Below are 13373 nucleotides of genomic sequence, written 5' to 3' on the forward strand. Positions count from 1 at the left end.
TTATTTCTAAATAATTCATTTCTGTTTGTTATGTTTAAATAAATAAATAGATATGTGCAGTAACTGCACTATTGAATATATTATAATGACGGGTTAGTGGGTCAATCAACAGAGACAATCAGAATATTTACTTTGGGTTGGCAACCTCAAGATTATCCAATTCCTCTTTCTCCTTAGTGGCAGCTTCTGCTTCCAATATGTAAGGTAATAAGTATGGAACATCTTCTTGTGCCTTAATCCATTCATTTCTTGGTAGAAGATGATGAGTTAATTCGGTTTGATGAGCTCTAATAATTCTATAATTTCTGGCATAAGAGTCTTCTTCAGGTAATCTTCGTATAGCTGTTTGCATCACAGGGTTTTCCTCAGCTAATATATCATTAAAGGTCAAACCTAGCTTCCTGTAACCAGAATATTTAACGAATTTTTGAGCCACGGGAACGCAGAATTTAGAGAGGGTTGGAGACTTTAAGATATAGTCTCCTATCTTGACAATAGATGTAAATGATTGTGGCATGCTTTTTCTCACTCTATGAGTTTGCTTGCTTTTTCCTTGTTCAAAGTTCAAGATCTAATGAAATATATATTTCTGGGGGATGAACAAGTTTATATAATGGAAGAAACTACACTGCGCAGAGCGAAAACCCCGAAATGGAATTTCATTGGTTTAAAAATCTATAAAGCTACACATACGTATATAAGTTATTATCATCATTATCATCATAACGTGGTTTTACAATCCCACTAGTAGTGATATTCGGTTGGCTTCTGACCGGAGGTATTAGGGAAACCACAGTTCAAAAGGGCTTGGTCGATGACCCTAGGTTCGCCGACAATCTTATTGTAGATAGCTTCATCCTTAGCCAAGATCATTCCTGCGTATCCAGTGGCATTGATACCTAAGTGCATGGTTTCAGTGTCCTCATCTTCAATTTCTGCAACAGACTTAGAACGTGGAACCACACAGATCCAATTTTTGGTCAACAAGACATTATAACTCTTCTTCAAATCTGGTCTTTCGTTAGTCCAATCTTGGAAGAAAGTTAAGGCTCTTTGCAACAGGGAGATGTAACACATTGCTAATAAATCTTCGTCGACTTCATCAGATGACTCAGGTAATGGTAATACAAAGTGAGCAAATGAAACCTTAGCATCTTGTAAAGGTTCGGCATTGAACCCCGGTAAGAAATGTTCCTTACCACTACAGATCTTATCCTGTAATGGAATAAAGTTGGAAGGCAATTGGAATAATTGCAAATGTTTATGGTCTTGGGAGGAACCAGAGGCTGGACCAGAGTTGTAAAAAGCCATATGTCTCTTATTCTCATCTTCGTCATCCATCTTACAAAGTAATTGGTAAGTGGCAACCAAATCCTCTGGTGACAAAGCATCAGATTGACTTTCAAATTGTTTAGTGACTAATAGGACATGTTCTGGCACCACTGGGAATTTGTTCAATAATAATTGATAAGAACCAGTACCGTTCAAATCGTCCAAAACGGTTAATTCTGGAACTGGGTGGGCAAATGGATCCTCATTGTTGGATTGATCCTTAGTAGAGGAAGAGTCTTTGGCAGCCAAAGCTGGCGCATAATGGATCAGGTATTGCATTCCTGATTTGGTGTCCTTGACCTTCTTAGAGGTGGACTCGGTCAACTTCAAAGACCCATTAGCAAGGGCTTCTTCGTACTTGGCATGGACTAACTCGTCAACGTTCTTAGGGATCATTGTAGTATGGTACTGTGTTGTATGTTCAGCTTACCAGAGTGTGTGTTAATATTCCATGGTAGTAGTTAGTAGTCACTTTCATATGATTACAACAATGAAAAATTTTCGCTACCCAGTCAAGCCGAATTCCGTAGTGAATGTGTCATCGAGAGCCGATTCTAACAACACAGCTCGTTTAATCACCAGCACTGAGTTTATGTCTCGGATTTAGCAATCGATCTCTGTATAGCAATATATATATCTGTACTTTTCATCCCATTAAGTATCCTCCGTAATTCCAGCGCCATAGTTGGTATTTCCTCCATTGTTGAACAAAATTTCATTCAACACCGCCGGTATTTACGTTTCCTTCATCTAGTCAAGATCCAACAGCAAGGTACCCAACACATAAAATAGACCGAACGCATCACAATAAGCAAGCATAATGGACCAAGAAATACATTACAAATTGGACTACTCGAAAAACTTATTTACAATAGCCATTGACATTGGTGGAACCCTAGCCAAAGTGGTGTATTCGCCGCTTGGAAGTGACAAATTGCACTTCCATACGATCGAGACAGAGCACATAACGAAATTTATCAAGCTTCTGCATTCCATTATACATGATCATAACAACAGTGATTATTCTACCACTCAGATTATCGCAACAGGCGGAGGTGCCTTTAAATTTTATGACTTGTTAAATAAGGAATTTCCCTTAGTGAAATCCATCGATCAATTGGAAGAGATGGAAAGCCTAATCAAAGGACTAGATTTTTTTATTCATCAAGTTCATGATGAAGTGTTCACTTATAATGATCAGGATGGTATGCAAATAATACCGAAAGTGACAATTGATAATAATAAATGTCAAAATGAGAAATATGAGAATAATGATAAAATATACCCTTATCTTCTGGTAAACATTGGTTCCGGGGTCTCTATTCTAAAAGTGGAGAAACCAAATGTGTTTACCAGAGTGGGAGGGTCCTCCCTGGGTGGTGGTACGTTGTGGGGCTTACTATCTTTAATTACCGGCGCTCAGTCTTATGACCAAATGCTGACTTGGGCTCAAGAGGGTGATAATACTCAAGTAGATATGTTGGTTGGTGACATATACGGCTCAGATTATACCAAGATAGGACTAAAATCGTCAGCCATTGCCAGTTCCTTTGGGAAAGTCTTCCAAAACAGAAGGTTATCCACGGCATCATCCACACCTTCAAGTAGATCAAATTCTACGCCATCGTTGTCAAATATAATGATGCTGAGCGCGAAGGATTGTTCTAATGATGATAATGATTTGTTAAAAAGATCAACTACATCTACCTTGGAAATAATGGATCGAAATAAGAAATTTCAGAATTCCGATATTTGCAAAAGTTTATTGTACGCCATTTCGAATAATATTGGTCAAATTGCGTACTTGCAGGCAAAGATTCATCATGTACAAAATATCTATTTCGGTGGGTCTTACATCAGAGGTCATTTAACGACAATGAACACTCTTGCATACGCCATCAATTTTTGGTCCCAAAGTTCTAAACAAGCCTTCTTTTTAAAACATGAAGGCTACTTGGGTGCAATGGGTTCTTTTTTGAGTGCCATGTAATATCTTAACAACTATTTATTTGCTTGTATTAATTACCTTATACGAATTAGCACTTTAGAATTAGTTCATCGAATGACTGATATCGCATATTTCTATTTGAATACTATGTTCCAATTTAGTTAAAACAGGAACTATGAGAGAGTAAAATGTCTATGTTTTTAGACAAATGTGTTTTTTTATAGAGAAGGAAAGAAAGAAACTAAAACACTTATATGCAAGGAAATCAATGATTCAATAAACAAATTCACTGTTGCGCAATAAAATAAGATGAGCGACTTTTATGACCATGAATCTGGTGCATACTGCCATATAGTTTAATGAATGTTTGACTATGTATTAGTTGTATAAAACGTATTATGTCTTTTGGCAGAAGAAAACAGCTTTTCTTCAGGTTGAGTGTATAGAAAATGAATGCAACAAACTACTAGAAAGAAAGGAAAGTAAAAAGTTTTGTCCTAAACTTCCAGACAATTTACTATTACCAAAATTGCTACTTTAAAGAAATTATATACCAGATAATTTATTAGAAAATACAAAAAACTAGGAAAAGGACAGCGATGAAAGCTGAAAAGAAAAACATAGCAAAGACCAACAATTTCGTGATAAATACAGGAAATAATCTCCAAAATAATTGAACAGTCCAAATTATCCAACATATAATCACTATAATATCAATAATTATTGCGAATATCCGCATTCCGCCAGAGTAGACAGGATTAATGAAAATCAAATAGGTAAATGTGCCAGGTAAAAAACATATCATCCATGCCATATTAAAAATTTGGAAAATGGTATCAAAATATGATTCGGGGTATGGCGTATTTTCTTCTTCAATGGAATGCTCGGAATTTCTATCATTTTCATCTTTTGAGAGTATCCCCTTTTCAGGATCTGGTTTTCCACCAATAGTTATATCATTAGAACTCATTATTCCCTATATCTATTATTAATGCAAAATTTAATCTCTTCAAAAATCTTTAAATTAAGCAAGTATATGATTGAGTGGGTTTAACTTAAATATGTTTTCTTATTTGCTCATTGACCTTTTTAACTCTCCAAAAACAGCTTACCTAATCATGGTTCAAAGTCCGACCCGCCATTGTCCTTTGGAATTTAATACTCAAAGGGACTTCAGACATGTCAAAATGAAATTGTGAATTTATACCTATATTATTATATAATGGGAAGAAGAGTCAATGGATCCGAATATATAATCTTAGCATTTGTGATTTGGGAACTTTTTGTTACAAACAGATTTTCAAAAACTCACCACTATGACTAGCATGAAAACGTAAGGGTCACGCTAGCAGCAATAACTCCCAACAAAATGAAAACCCACATTTCTAGTTCATATTGTCTTCCTCTGTAGAGTAACAATGATGTTCCTGAAATGTTGAATATCATTATGACAAAAGAAAAGGTAAGTTTAACAGTTTGTGTTCCTTTTCTCTTTTTATTCATAAGCAACCGAATCATTCCGGGCAAAAGCGCACCAACTCCAATAGAAGCTAATGATGAATTCAAAAGTCTTAGAAAATTTATTTTGCTCTTCCTTCTTCTTTTTCTTTTATCTTGGTTAGTTTCTGGATCATTGGCTTCCTCGTCTGAGCCACTCTCAATTTCTGGGACTTCTAGATGTTCATAAATTGAGAGTAACGTTTTCTTAAAATAATCATAACAGGTTTTTATTGTTCTCATTGGAATGTTCAGGTCTAAGGAGTGAATCAAGTTACATATGTGATGAAAGCATTACATTTGGAGTTTGTGACACTAACCTTCATAAATCATCCGCATTTGGCACAGAAGAAAATGATTATGTAATATGGCGGTGATTTCCTATTTCCGTGCAAATACAATACTTGCCCGTATGAAGTTTCCCAGAATCCTGCAAAACTTAAATTTCCATATTAAAAGCTTCTAATTTCTTGACCTCATAATTGGGTATCAGCTCAAATAAATTGAAAGGTTGATGTCAGGTATAAGAGATTCAAGAGACTTAGTTTATTCTCATTTGTAATATTTCTATAAGAACATCTCGAGGTTTAGTGTGGTCAAAAATTGCTAGTTCTGCAAGAACCTATCAGGATATTTTGAAAAATTATCAGAAAGAGAAATGCAGCACGTCTATTTGACAACAAACAGATTGAAATAAAAAAATTCTGAATTCTGATATTTGCAAAAATTAATAAACCTACTTGAAATGAGATGCTAATGTAATATTTGTCAAATTACTTACTTACAGGCAAAAATTCATCATGTACCCAATACTTATTTCGATGGGTCTTACATCAGAGGTCATTTCACAACAATGAACACTCTTGCATACGCCATCAATTTTTGATCCCAAAGTTTCAAGGAATTCATGAAGGCTACCTGGGTGCAATGGGTTCCTTTTTGAGTGCCATGTAATATCTTAACAATTATTTATTTGCTTGTATTAATTACTTTATACAAATTAGCATTTTAAAAACAACTGCAGGATTTTGTTGCAATATAGTTAATGAAAAGAATATGTATATATAACAAAATTTTATAGAGATTCTGTATCTTTAACCACATCGTCTATAAACGCAAAAATGACAAGTGGGTTATTATTGCTGGAAAGTGAATCATTTCGAAGATACTTCTCTCCCAGCTTCTTCGTAAGTTTCTGACATGCCAAATTAGTGGCACCATTCAACCTAGAAACGTTGATCTTCAGTATATTGTTTGATTCAGTCAAGTTCACTCTGATTTGGAAATTGCTTACTGCAAATTGTATCGACTTGTCATCAGGGTTTATTAGGAAATTGGTAATATCCTTTGAAATGTTGTTGGTCAAACTGGAGAATAACAGTTTATTGAGAGCATTTATGACTTTCATCTCCTCCGCTAAATTGGAAGAACTATTCGCACTAACATTCGATTGACTTCTATTATTGGTAAGTTCCGTGGCTCTTTTCAAACTTTTGCCATACTGCTTTTCCTCTTCCTTCAAGTCATTCAATCTCTGGATATCTTTATTATATGATTGCCAGGCATTATAGGTTTCCATGATGGGATCATTTTTTAAGTTGGTCTTTTGTTGGTTAAGTTGAACATTTTCTAAATTATCCAAATTTTTTAAAAGAGTAAAACAGTCATCAATATCATTAGTAGTATCCAGATGTAATTGATTTAATTGATTCGTGGAAGTGGATATCTTTCCATTTAGTTTGTTTATGTCGGATTTAATTCTATCAATTTCATCGAGATGGTTTTGAATTTGACCCTTTTCCAAAGAAGTTACTTCCTTTTGTAATTTGACAAACTTAGGGTCCTGAATAGATTGTAATTCTAAAAGAGTTGTTGACGACGTAATGGTATACCGAAGGAAATAATCCAATGCATCTTGTTCTAAATGGGTCAGCTTTAAAATTTCTAATAGTTTGGTTGATGATTGAATATTTTTCTGGAAATCCTCCAAATTAATCATTGTATTGTTTCCCAGGTCATCCATGGAATCAGATGTGATTTGAACCAAATCATTCTCTTGGGCCATACTCTTGACACTTTGAATAATTTCATTTAATGTGGACTCAATTTTTTGTTCTTGTTCTCGAAGCAATTGCTCACTTGTTTGGGTTGTCTCTGCAATGAGGGCATTGAGCTCTTTCTCATATACTTTGGCTGAAGAGTAATTCATCAGAAATTGGTCTTCTTTGGTCTTTTTTTCTGTTTAGTCCCATGACCTTCAATTCTTTGTTTACCATTGCCAATTAATAAATGAGCCGGTGCCCTTACCCAGCCTGTCAAATAAAAAATCTATAAAATGATGAGTTTAAAAACTTTTCATCAACAATTATCAAACTGTTCCACTATACTGTTCACCCCTGATCAAAAAGAGCAGCATATTCTTTGTCAGTGGAAGAGGACTTCCCTGTTGTTTGAATATGCTACCGCATGCACAACTTAAGTTTGTTGAATAGAGATTTTATCTCTTTGAAAAAAATATTCAAGGAATGTGTCTATGTGCAAAGATAAAAGACTTGTGCTTTTTCTCCTTTATCATGTTTTGAATCATTTGAATAAATAACTGTTTTAATATTGTGATTTTTCATTGCTGCCCAATTGAGTTTTTCAATTAATTGAAGCGTAAGCTTCTTAGCATGAATTATGGTCACGACATTAAACGAATTTTATTATGAACCTTAACACATTTTAAAAAAAGCCATATTGTCATTCCATCAATGGTGGATCTCATCTATCATTCTTTTGCAATTATTGTTCACTATATTCATTTATGTTTGGGTTCTAATGGGAAGTTATATTTGAGGTTAGAGTTTTTCTAATTCAGATTGATTTCTGTTAATTTCCATGATTTAGATGAGGAATGATATATTGCAGACCCCAAGATGACAATATCTTCTAAAGGAAATTACATTCTATATATGCAAATATCTATCTATTACTTACTATCAGTTTTCTTGATTCTAAAATCGCCTCCACCTTGTTTCCATAACCATAATGCATCAATGGCATAATTCTTTACTGATAAGTTTTTAGCTCCCGATGCTACTTCTAATGCTAGTATGACATCACACGTCTTAATGAGATCCCAAAACATGGAGTATATCTTTAACATTACATTTTCTGAGTTCCCCTCCTCTTGATATGTCTCTACATCGACTTCCGGGATTAGTTGATAGTAAGATTGTTTCCCTAACTTATAAAGAATTCTACCCAAAGTTTGTATAGCGATGCATCTTTGTGAAGGGAAATTTGATCTTGCCAAATGCTGTAATTCAGGAATAGTATATCCTGCTAATTGTGGATCTGTTGAATGATGATGTAATGCTGAATGAGTTGTTGATTGAATGGATCTTGTTGGTGGTACTAGATCACCCTTGAAGTCAAATCTACATTGTGATACATCTGATATTACTATCCCATCTTGTTTTGTTTCTTCAGATAAATCTGGGACAGGTTCCATCCATTGTAATTTATCGATATCCTTTGGAAGATCTGGGAAGAATCGTTCATGTAATTTTTCATTAAAATTCGGGTCATTAATGTCTAATAATTGTTCTGTTGTATTTTCTTGTTTAACGAAATGTACGTCATCCATTAATTCTTCGTTGGACATGTGGTCTATTGTTTGAGCCATTTGATAATCCAAGGGAGCCACATCATCAGCATCATCATCATCATCATCATCGTTGTCCTGTTCCTTTTCGGTGTGAGCTTCCACGGTGGGTAAATCTTCATCTTCAAGGGTTAAATTTTGTATATCGAGGGCTTTATTGACTTGGTCATCGCTTAAAGATGGTAAATGCTTGAAATTTTCATTCTTGCCACCAACCCAAGTGCCAGAGGCACCTTCAATTTCAGCAAACAGAGGAGCTGATGATTCACCTTCCGTTCTCTTATTAATGTTAGCGAGCAAATTCTTAATTAATTTTGGGTTCAAAGATTGCAAGAGTTCCCTCTGTTCATTAATAATTTGTTCATCCGTCATATTTTGCAAAGTGTTTAAATTTTCATTATGGATGGACTGAGCTTCAGACGTTTTCTGTCTGGGACTGGCTCTTGTTGCTGGTCTCTGTTCTTGCTGTTGTTGCTGTTGTTTCTTGGCCTTTAGTCTATGCTTCCATGATGAAATTTTGGAAGGTTTGTATAGTTCTGGGAATCCAGTGGTGGCACTACTACTTGGGTATGAAGACTGTTGGTTTGAAGTTGAAGCAGACGCATTAGCGGAAGAAGTAGAGCTGGAAGGGTCCTTCTCGACGATGTCACCTAATAGATCCATGGTTTCCTTTCTTGAATATAAGGTTGTGTGATATAAACCGGTTTAGGAATGGGGGATTGACGGAGGTATATCCCTGAGTGGAAGGGATGAGATGAGATGAGAGAATTTCAATTAATAAATTTTTCAGAAAATGACGCGTTTAGCGAATTAGCTAGATAGATGATATAGAATGCTATGGAATATTAGAGAGGGTGTAGAAACTAAACAGGTATGTACTATGCTAGACTGCCGTAACCACCGGAGCGCTCGGTGTCTTCTATGCCTCTGTTTCCCTCTTCTTCGTATGGATGCTTGCTGATCACGTATAGAGCATGGATTAGTCCCGGGAAGAACCCCAGGAGGAAGAGGACCAGGTTGATGAGGAAGTCCTTGGTGAAGAGGCCTCTCTTGAACCAGACTGCGAGTGGGGGGACGAATATAGCGACGAATACGAGGAACCAGTCTCTTGCGTGCATGTTTGTATGTTTGTATGTGTGTGTAGTGTAGTGTAGTGTTGTTCTGTTAGCAGCGTCTTGAAGAGGAAGGGTATCCGGGATGAAGAACAAGAGAGAAAGAAGAAGAAGAAGAAAAAGCAGAAGAAGAAGAGGAAGATGCCACGACGGAAGAGACCAATCACGGAATAGAAATGTCGCAACGTCAAACAGCCAAGCAAGAACAAAGGAGGAACAGAACAAGACAAGACACAGGGACCCCCTGCAACGAAGCAACAACACCCCTGAACAAATGCCGAATGCGTAATTAACGTTACCGTGGCCCCAACAGAAACAAAACGTATATAAGAGACAGCTGCATGCTGCCATCTCATCTCTATTGCAACTTTCTTCTGCCATTACCAACTACAACAAACACATAACACATTACTATCATGCAATTCAAGAATATCGTCGCTCTACTAGCCACTACTGCCGCTGTCGCCAACGCTCAAGCCGTTGCTAACAATGCAACCGCACCTTCTAATGGGACAACGCCTGTGGTTACTCCAAACAATACTAATAACGCTTCAAACGGAACCACGTCGAGGATATCAACAGGTGCCGCCGCCACTAACACCATCGGTGCTGGTATATTCGGTGCTGCCATTGCTGCTGGTATCACGTTCTTATTCTAGTTTGACAAACTAGTCTATTTTACAAGCTTTTATTCTTCTCATAGACTCTCTATATTAACGACCCTTCTTTCTAATTCTTTCTTCATTTTAATTTGATTTAATTCTATTTTTACTAATGGCCAACGCATGTATGATCATGTCCAACAGAAAGGATTACATATACACTTTTATACTTCTTTCTATCTAATTCACTATTTTAATAATAAATAATTTCTTTTATTAGTTAAAACTCCCTTTATTTCTAACTGGTCCGTTCGAAATTCGTAAGCGGCGGGAATTTTTCAAATAATATTTCAATGTAAAAAGGTTCATAGTAAGAACCTGTTGAAATAGTCAAGCAAAAGGCAATATAATAGAAATTTAAACGCAGCTCAGGCCTATCTAATCCATTATGGGGAAGTATCTGGACCCCTTTTTGAAGGATTCCACAATAATATCATCCATATCATATGAATCAACAGGGGATCAGCATTCGAAACAACAGAAGAAGCAAAAATTCGTCATTTTGGAAAGACCTAATGAAATAGCTTTCGTACCATTGATTGAACTACTTGATGGTCAGTTCCTTCCAGATTCGAAGTATCTTCTCCATTTAAAGAATGCATCCTCAGCATCGTCACAGTCCCCCTTAATTTTGAAACTTTTAGAGGATGAAAACAAGATATTCTCTGTAAGATATCAATTCATTAAACAACAAACTGATTTAACATATTCTATAATCCTGTCGACAGAATCTAATGGGATTCCTGCTAATGGATATTACATCTTACAAATATTTGATGTTTCAATAACAATCTTCTTGGAAAATACCATCACAACGAAAATACCGTCGTCTTCCAAACCTCAACAACAACAACTGTTCCCCACTGAATTCAACATGGAATGGTACCCGGATGGTCCGCAATTTAGATCCAAGATAAAACAAATGGAATCCTTGATAGTAGAGAGACAAAGACCATTTTGGAAATCGTTGAACGAAAGCATCTTGAAATTATCTACTAATCTAAGACAAGTTTCCATAGATTGGTCTCAATTGATTAACTTATTGACAAATTCGAAAAATTGTTTCCTACCAGGTTCACCGCTCCTTCCTTTGATTCATGAGCAATGGAGTTTGTGGTCTCAAGAGAATCAATCAAGGACATTAGCATTAATCAAGGGACTGGAGAAAAATATCAGTCCTCTTTTACAGTCCATGATTAAAGATGCTTTAAATTCAAAAAACCTGGTCTCCATGCAAAGAACATATAACGATTCCGTTAAATCATACTATCAAATAATGAATGACAAGGTGAAAGATCAAAGGACCAATACGAACGATTCATTACCTTTGAAGATCAAATTCGATTTGGCAAGATGGAATTACTATCAATTCTTGTATCAATTGAATTATACAGGGTTGCCCTTGAGAAATTTTTATATATCGTTAACTTCATTAATAAACCCATCGTTCCCATCATCATCCTCACCTTTCATTTCACAATACCATAAATCATACATCCCGACGGTAAACCAATTCACTCTAGCCATATCCAAATGCAAAACTTTTAATGAATTAAATGCAACATACTCAGCCACAACAGAGACCCTACAGCAGCAACAACAACAACTAACACTAATGACCACGGTCGCTTCACGTAAGGAAGGATTACTGTGGATTAAAGAGTCTGAATTCAATCAAAATACAAATTCCTCCCATAATAAAAAATCTAATGTTTGGCATAAGAATTGGGTAATACTAAATGAAAATAAATTGACATTGCAACCCAATTGGAAACAGCAACAACAAGAACAATCATTATCATCATCATCATCTAATGTCACATCTAATTTACGAACAATAACTATAAATTTAACTTTTGCATGCATTAAAAAAATTAATTCGACAACTTTCCAAATAATAGAATCCACAACTGCATCATTGATAGACAAAAACAACCACACAAATAAATCAAGGCATCAACAACTGCAACAACAACTATATGAATTAAGAGCTGGTAATGAAGAAGATTTAAATGATTGGCTAACTGCATTAAATGAATCAAATCATAACAATTTAACATCCACACCAATATCCTCATCATTATCCAAGACATTGCCCAATAATATACATTCAGAAGAATCATCTAATCTGTTAACAAAGGTAAAAAGTTTGCATCCATCAAATCAAAGATGTTGTGATTGTAATACCTCCGACGGTACTGTGGAATGGATTTCTTTAAATTTATTATGTTTGGTTTGCATCAAATGTTCCGGGGTTCATAGATCAATGGGGGCACATATATCCAAGATTAGATCATTGACCCTGGATAATTTTACTTCCAAGGAAATGATCTACTTGATTAAAAATTATATTTCCAATGAAAAAGTTAATTCCATTTATGAATCAGGTACTAATAATACTCAGACACGAATATCTTCAAATGCAACCGATTCGAGAAGATCCCAATACATTAATGATAAATATAGATTTAAAAAGTTCATAAACCCTGTTCAATTGCAAGATGAGTCTCAATCTCTTAAATCTTTAATAAATGGAATTCATAATGAAAGCATTCATACCCTACAAAAAGTAATTGCAGAGTCGAAACTTTCAATGAGGGAATTAAGCATAAATCATAAAAATCTAACGCTAAACCATTCTTCTCATACTACACTTTTCCAATATTCTCTAAGGCATCATATCGAAGTAAATGATCAACCATTATTTATAATTACCGAATTCTTATTAAACAATGGATTGATAGTTGATAGGTTACCTCACGAAACAGAAAAATGGCCTAAACCAGCCATAAAATATTGGAAATCCATATTAGGGATGTATGAACCGTATGAACAACCGCGCTCACCTTCCGCTTCCTCTTCTTCATTTTCACCAAATTTGCAAAGTCAACTTAATTCTAGCAGATCGACCCCATTACAAAATAAACCATCATCGGCGTCATCTTCTTCATCAAGAGGATTGATCTCATCAGGAAATTTCTTATCGCTGCATAAATCATTAAAATTGAACAAGAGGAAATAGAACTGCGACGCGCGCTCCACGCCAATTTTTCAAAAAGAGGGAAAAAGTGACATTTAACTTGATTCCGTCATGTTTGTGGACTTCGCATTGACATTATAACATTGCTTATTTTTTATCAATCTGTAATAGATATAACTTTTTAATAAAAGCA

The 13373-nt window shown here is 35.4% G+C and overlaps 8 protein-coding genes across 8 annotated transcripts; 3 read left to right on the forward strand and 5 right to left on the reverse strand.

Moving 5' to 3' along the window:
* Window positions 1–127: 127 nt before the first annotated feature.
* Window positions 128–517, reverse strand: QCR7 (ubiquinol--cytochrome-c reductase subunit 7; the record flags this gene model as incomplete). The annotated part of the gene is made up of 1 exon (XM_003672923.1): window positions 128–517. One exon carries the CDS (start codon window positions 515–517, stop codon window positions 128–130), a length of 390 nt encoding a protein of 129 aa, XP_003672971.1.
* A 227-nt stretch (window positions 518–744) lies between these two features.
* On the reverse strand, window positions 745–1728 carry APA2 (bifunctional AP-4-A phosphorylase/ADP sulfurylase; the record flags this gene model as incomplete). Its single annotated transcript, XM_003672924.1, has 1 exon — window positions 745–1728. The coding sequence occupies one exon, from the start codon at window positions 1726–1728 to the stop codon at window positions 745–747; it is 984 nt and encodes a 327-aa protein (XP_003672972.1).
* A 424-nt stretch (window positions 1729–2152) lies between these two features.
* CAB1 (pantothenate kinase) lies at window positions 2153–3322 on the forward strand (the record flags this gene model as incomplete). Its single annotated transcript, XM_003672925.1, has 1 exon — window positions 2153–3322. The coding sequence occupies one exon, from the start codon at window positions 2153–2155 to the stop codon at window positions 3320–3322; it is 1170 nt and encodes a 389-aa protein (XP_003672973.1).
* A 2530-nt stretch (window positions 3323–5852) lies between these two features.
* Window positions 5853–6986, reverse strand: KRE28 (Kre28p; the record flags this gene model as incomplete). Its single annotated transcript, XM_003672926.1, has 1 exon — window positions 5853–6986. The coding sequence occupies one exon, from the start codon at window positions 6984–6986 to the stop codon at window positions 5853–5855; it is 1134 nt and encodes a 377-aa protein (XP_003672974.1).
* Window positions 6987–7748: 762 nt separating this feature from the next.
* On the reverse strand, window positions 7749–9089 carry RBA50 (Rba50p; the record flags this gene model as incomplete). The annotated part of the gene is made up of 1 exon (XM_003672927.1): window positions 7749–9089. One exon carries the CDS (start codon window positions 9087–9089, stop codon window positions 7749–7751), a length of 1341 nt encoding a protein of 446 aa, XP_003672975.1.
* Window positions 9090–9304: 215 nt separating this feature from the next.
* SNA2 (Sna2p) lies at window positions 9305–9544 on the reverse strand (the record flags this gene model as incomplete). The annotated part of the gene is made up of 1 exon (XM_003672928.1): window positions 9305–9544. The coding sequence occupies one exon, from the start codon at window positions 9542–9544 to the stop codon at window positions 9305–9307; it is 240 nt and encodes a 79-aa protein (XP_003672976.1).
* A 410-nt stretch (window positions 9545–9954) lies between these two features.
* On the forward strand, window positions 9955–10197 carry NCAS0A00260 (uncharacterized protein; the record flags this gene model as incomplete). The annotated part of the gene is made up of 1 exon (XM_003672929.1): window positions 9955–10197. The coding sequence occupies one exon, from the start codon at window positions 9955–9957 to the stop codon at window positions 10195–10197; it is 243 nt and encodes an 80-aa protein (XP_003672977.1).
* Window positions 10198–10588: 391 nt separating this feature from the next.
* On the forward strand, window positions 10589–13222 carry AGE1 (GTPase-activating protein AGE1; the record flags this gene model as incomplete). Its single annotated transcript, XM_003672930.1, has 1 exon — window positions 10589–13222. One exon carries the CDS (start codon window positions 10589–10591, stop codon window positions 13220–13222), a length of 2634 nt encoding a protein of 877 aa, XP_003672978.1.
* Window positions 13223–13373: the final 151 nt, after the last annotated feature.

This window comes from Naumovozyma castellii, chromosome 1 (assembly GCF_000237345.1).
Source record: "Naumovozyma castellii chromosome 1, complete genome".
Classification (NCBI taxonomy): Eukaryota; Fungi; Ascomycota; class Saccharomycetes; order Saccharomycetales; family Saccharomycetaceae; genus Naumovozyma; species Naumovozyma castellii.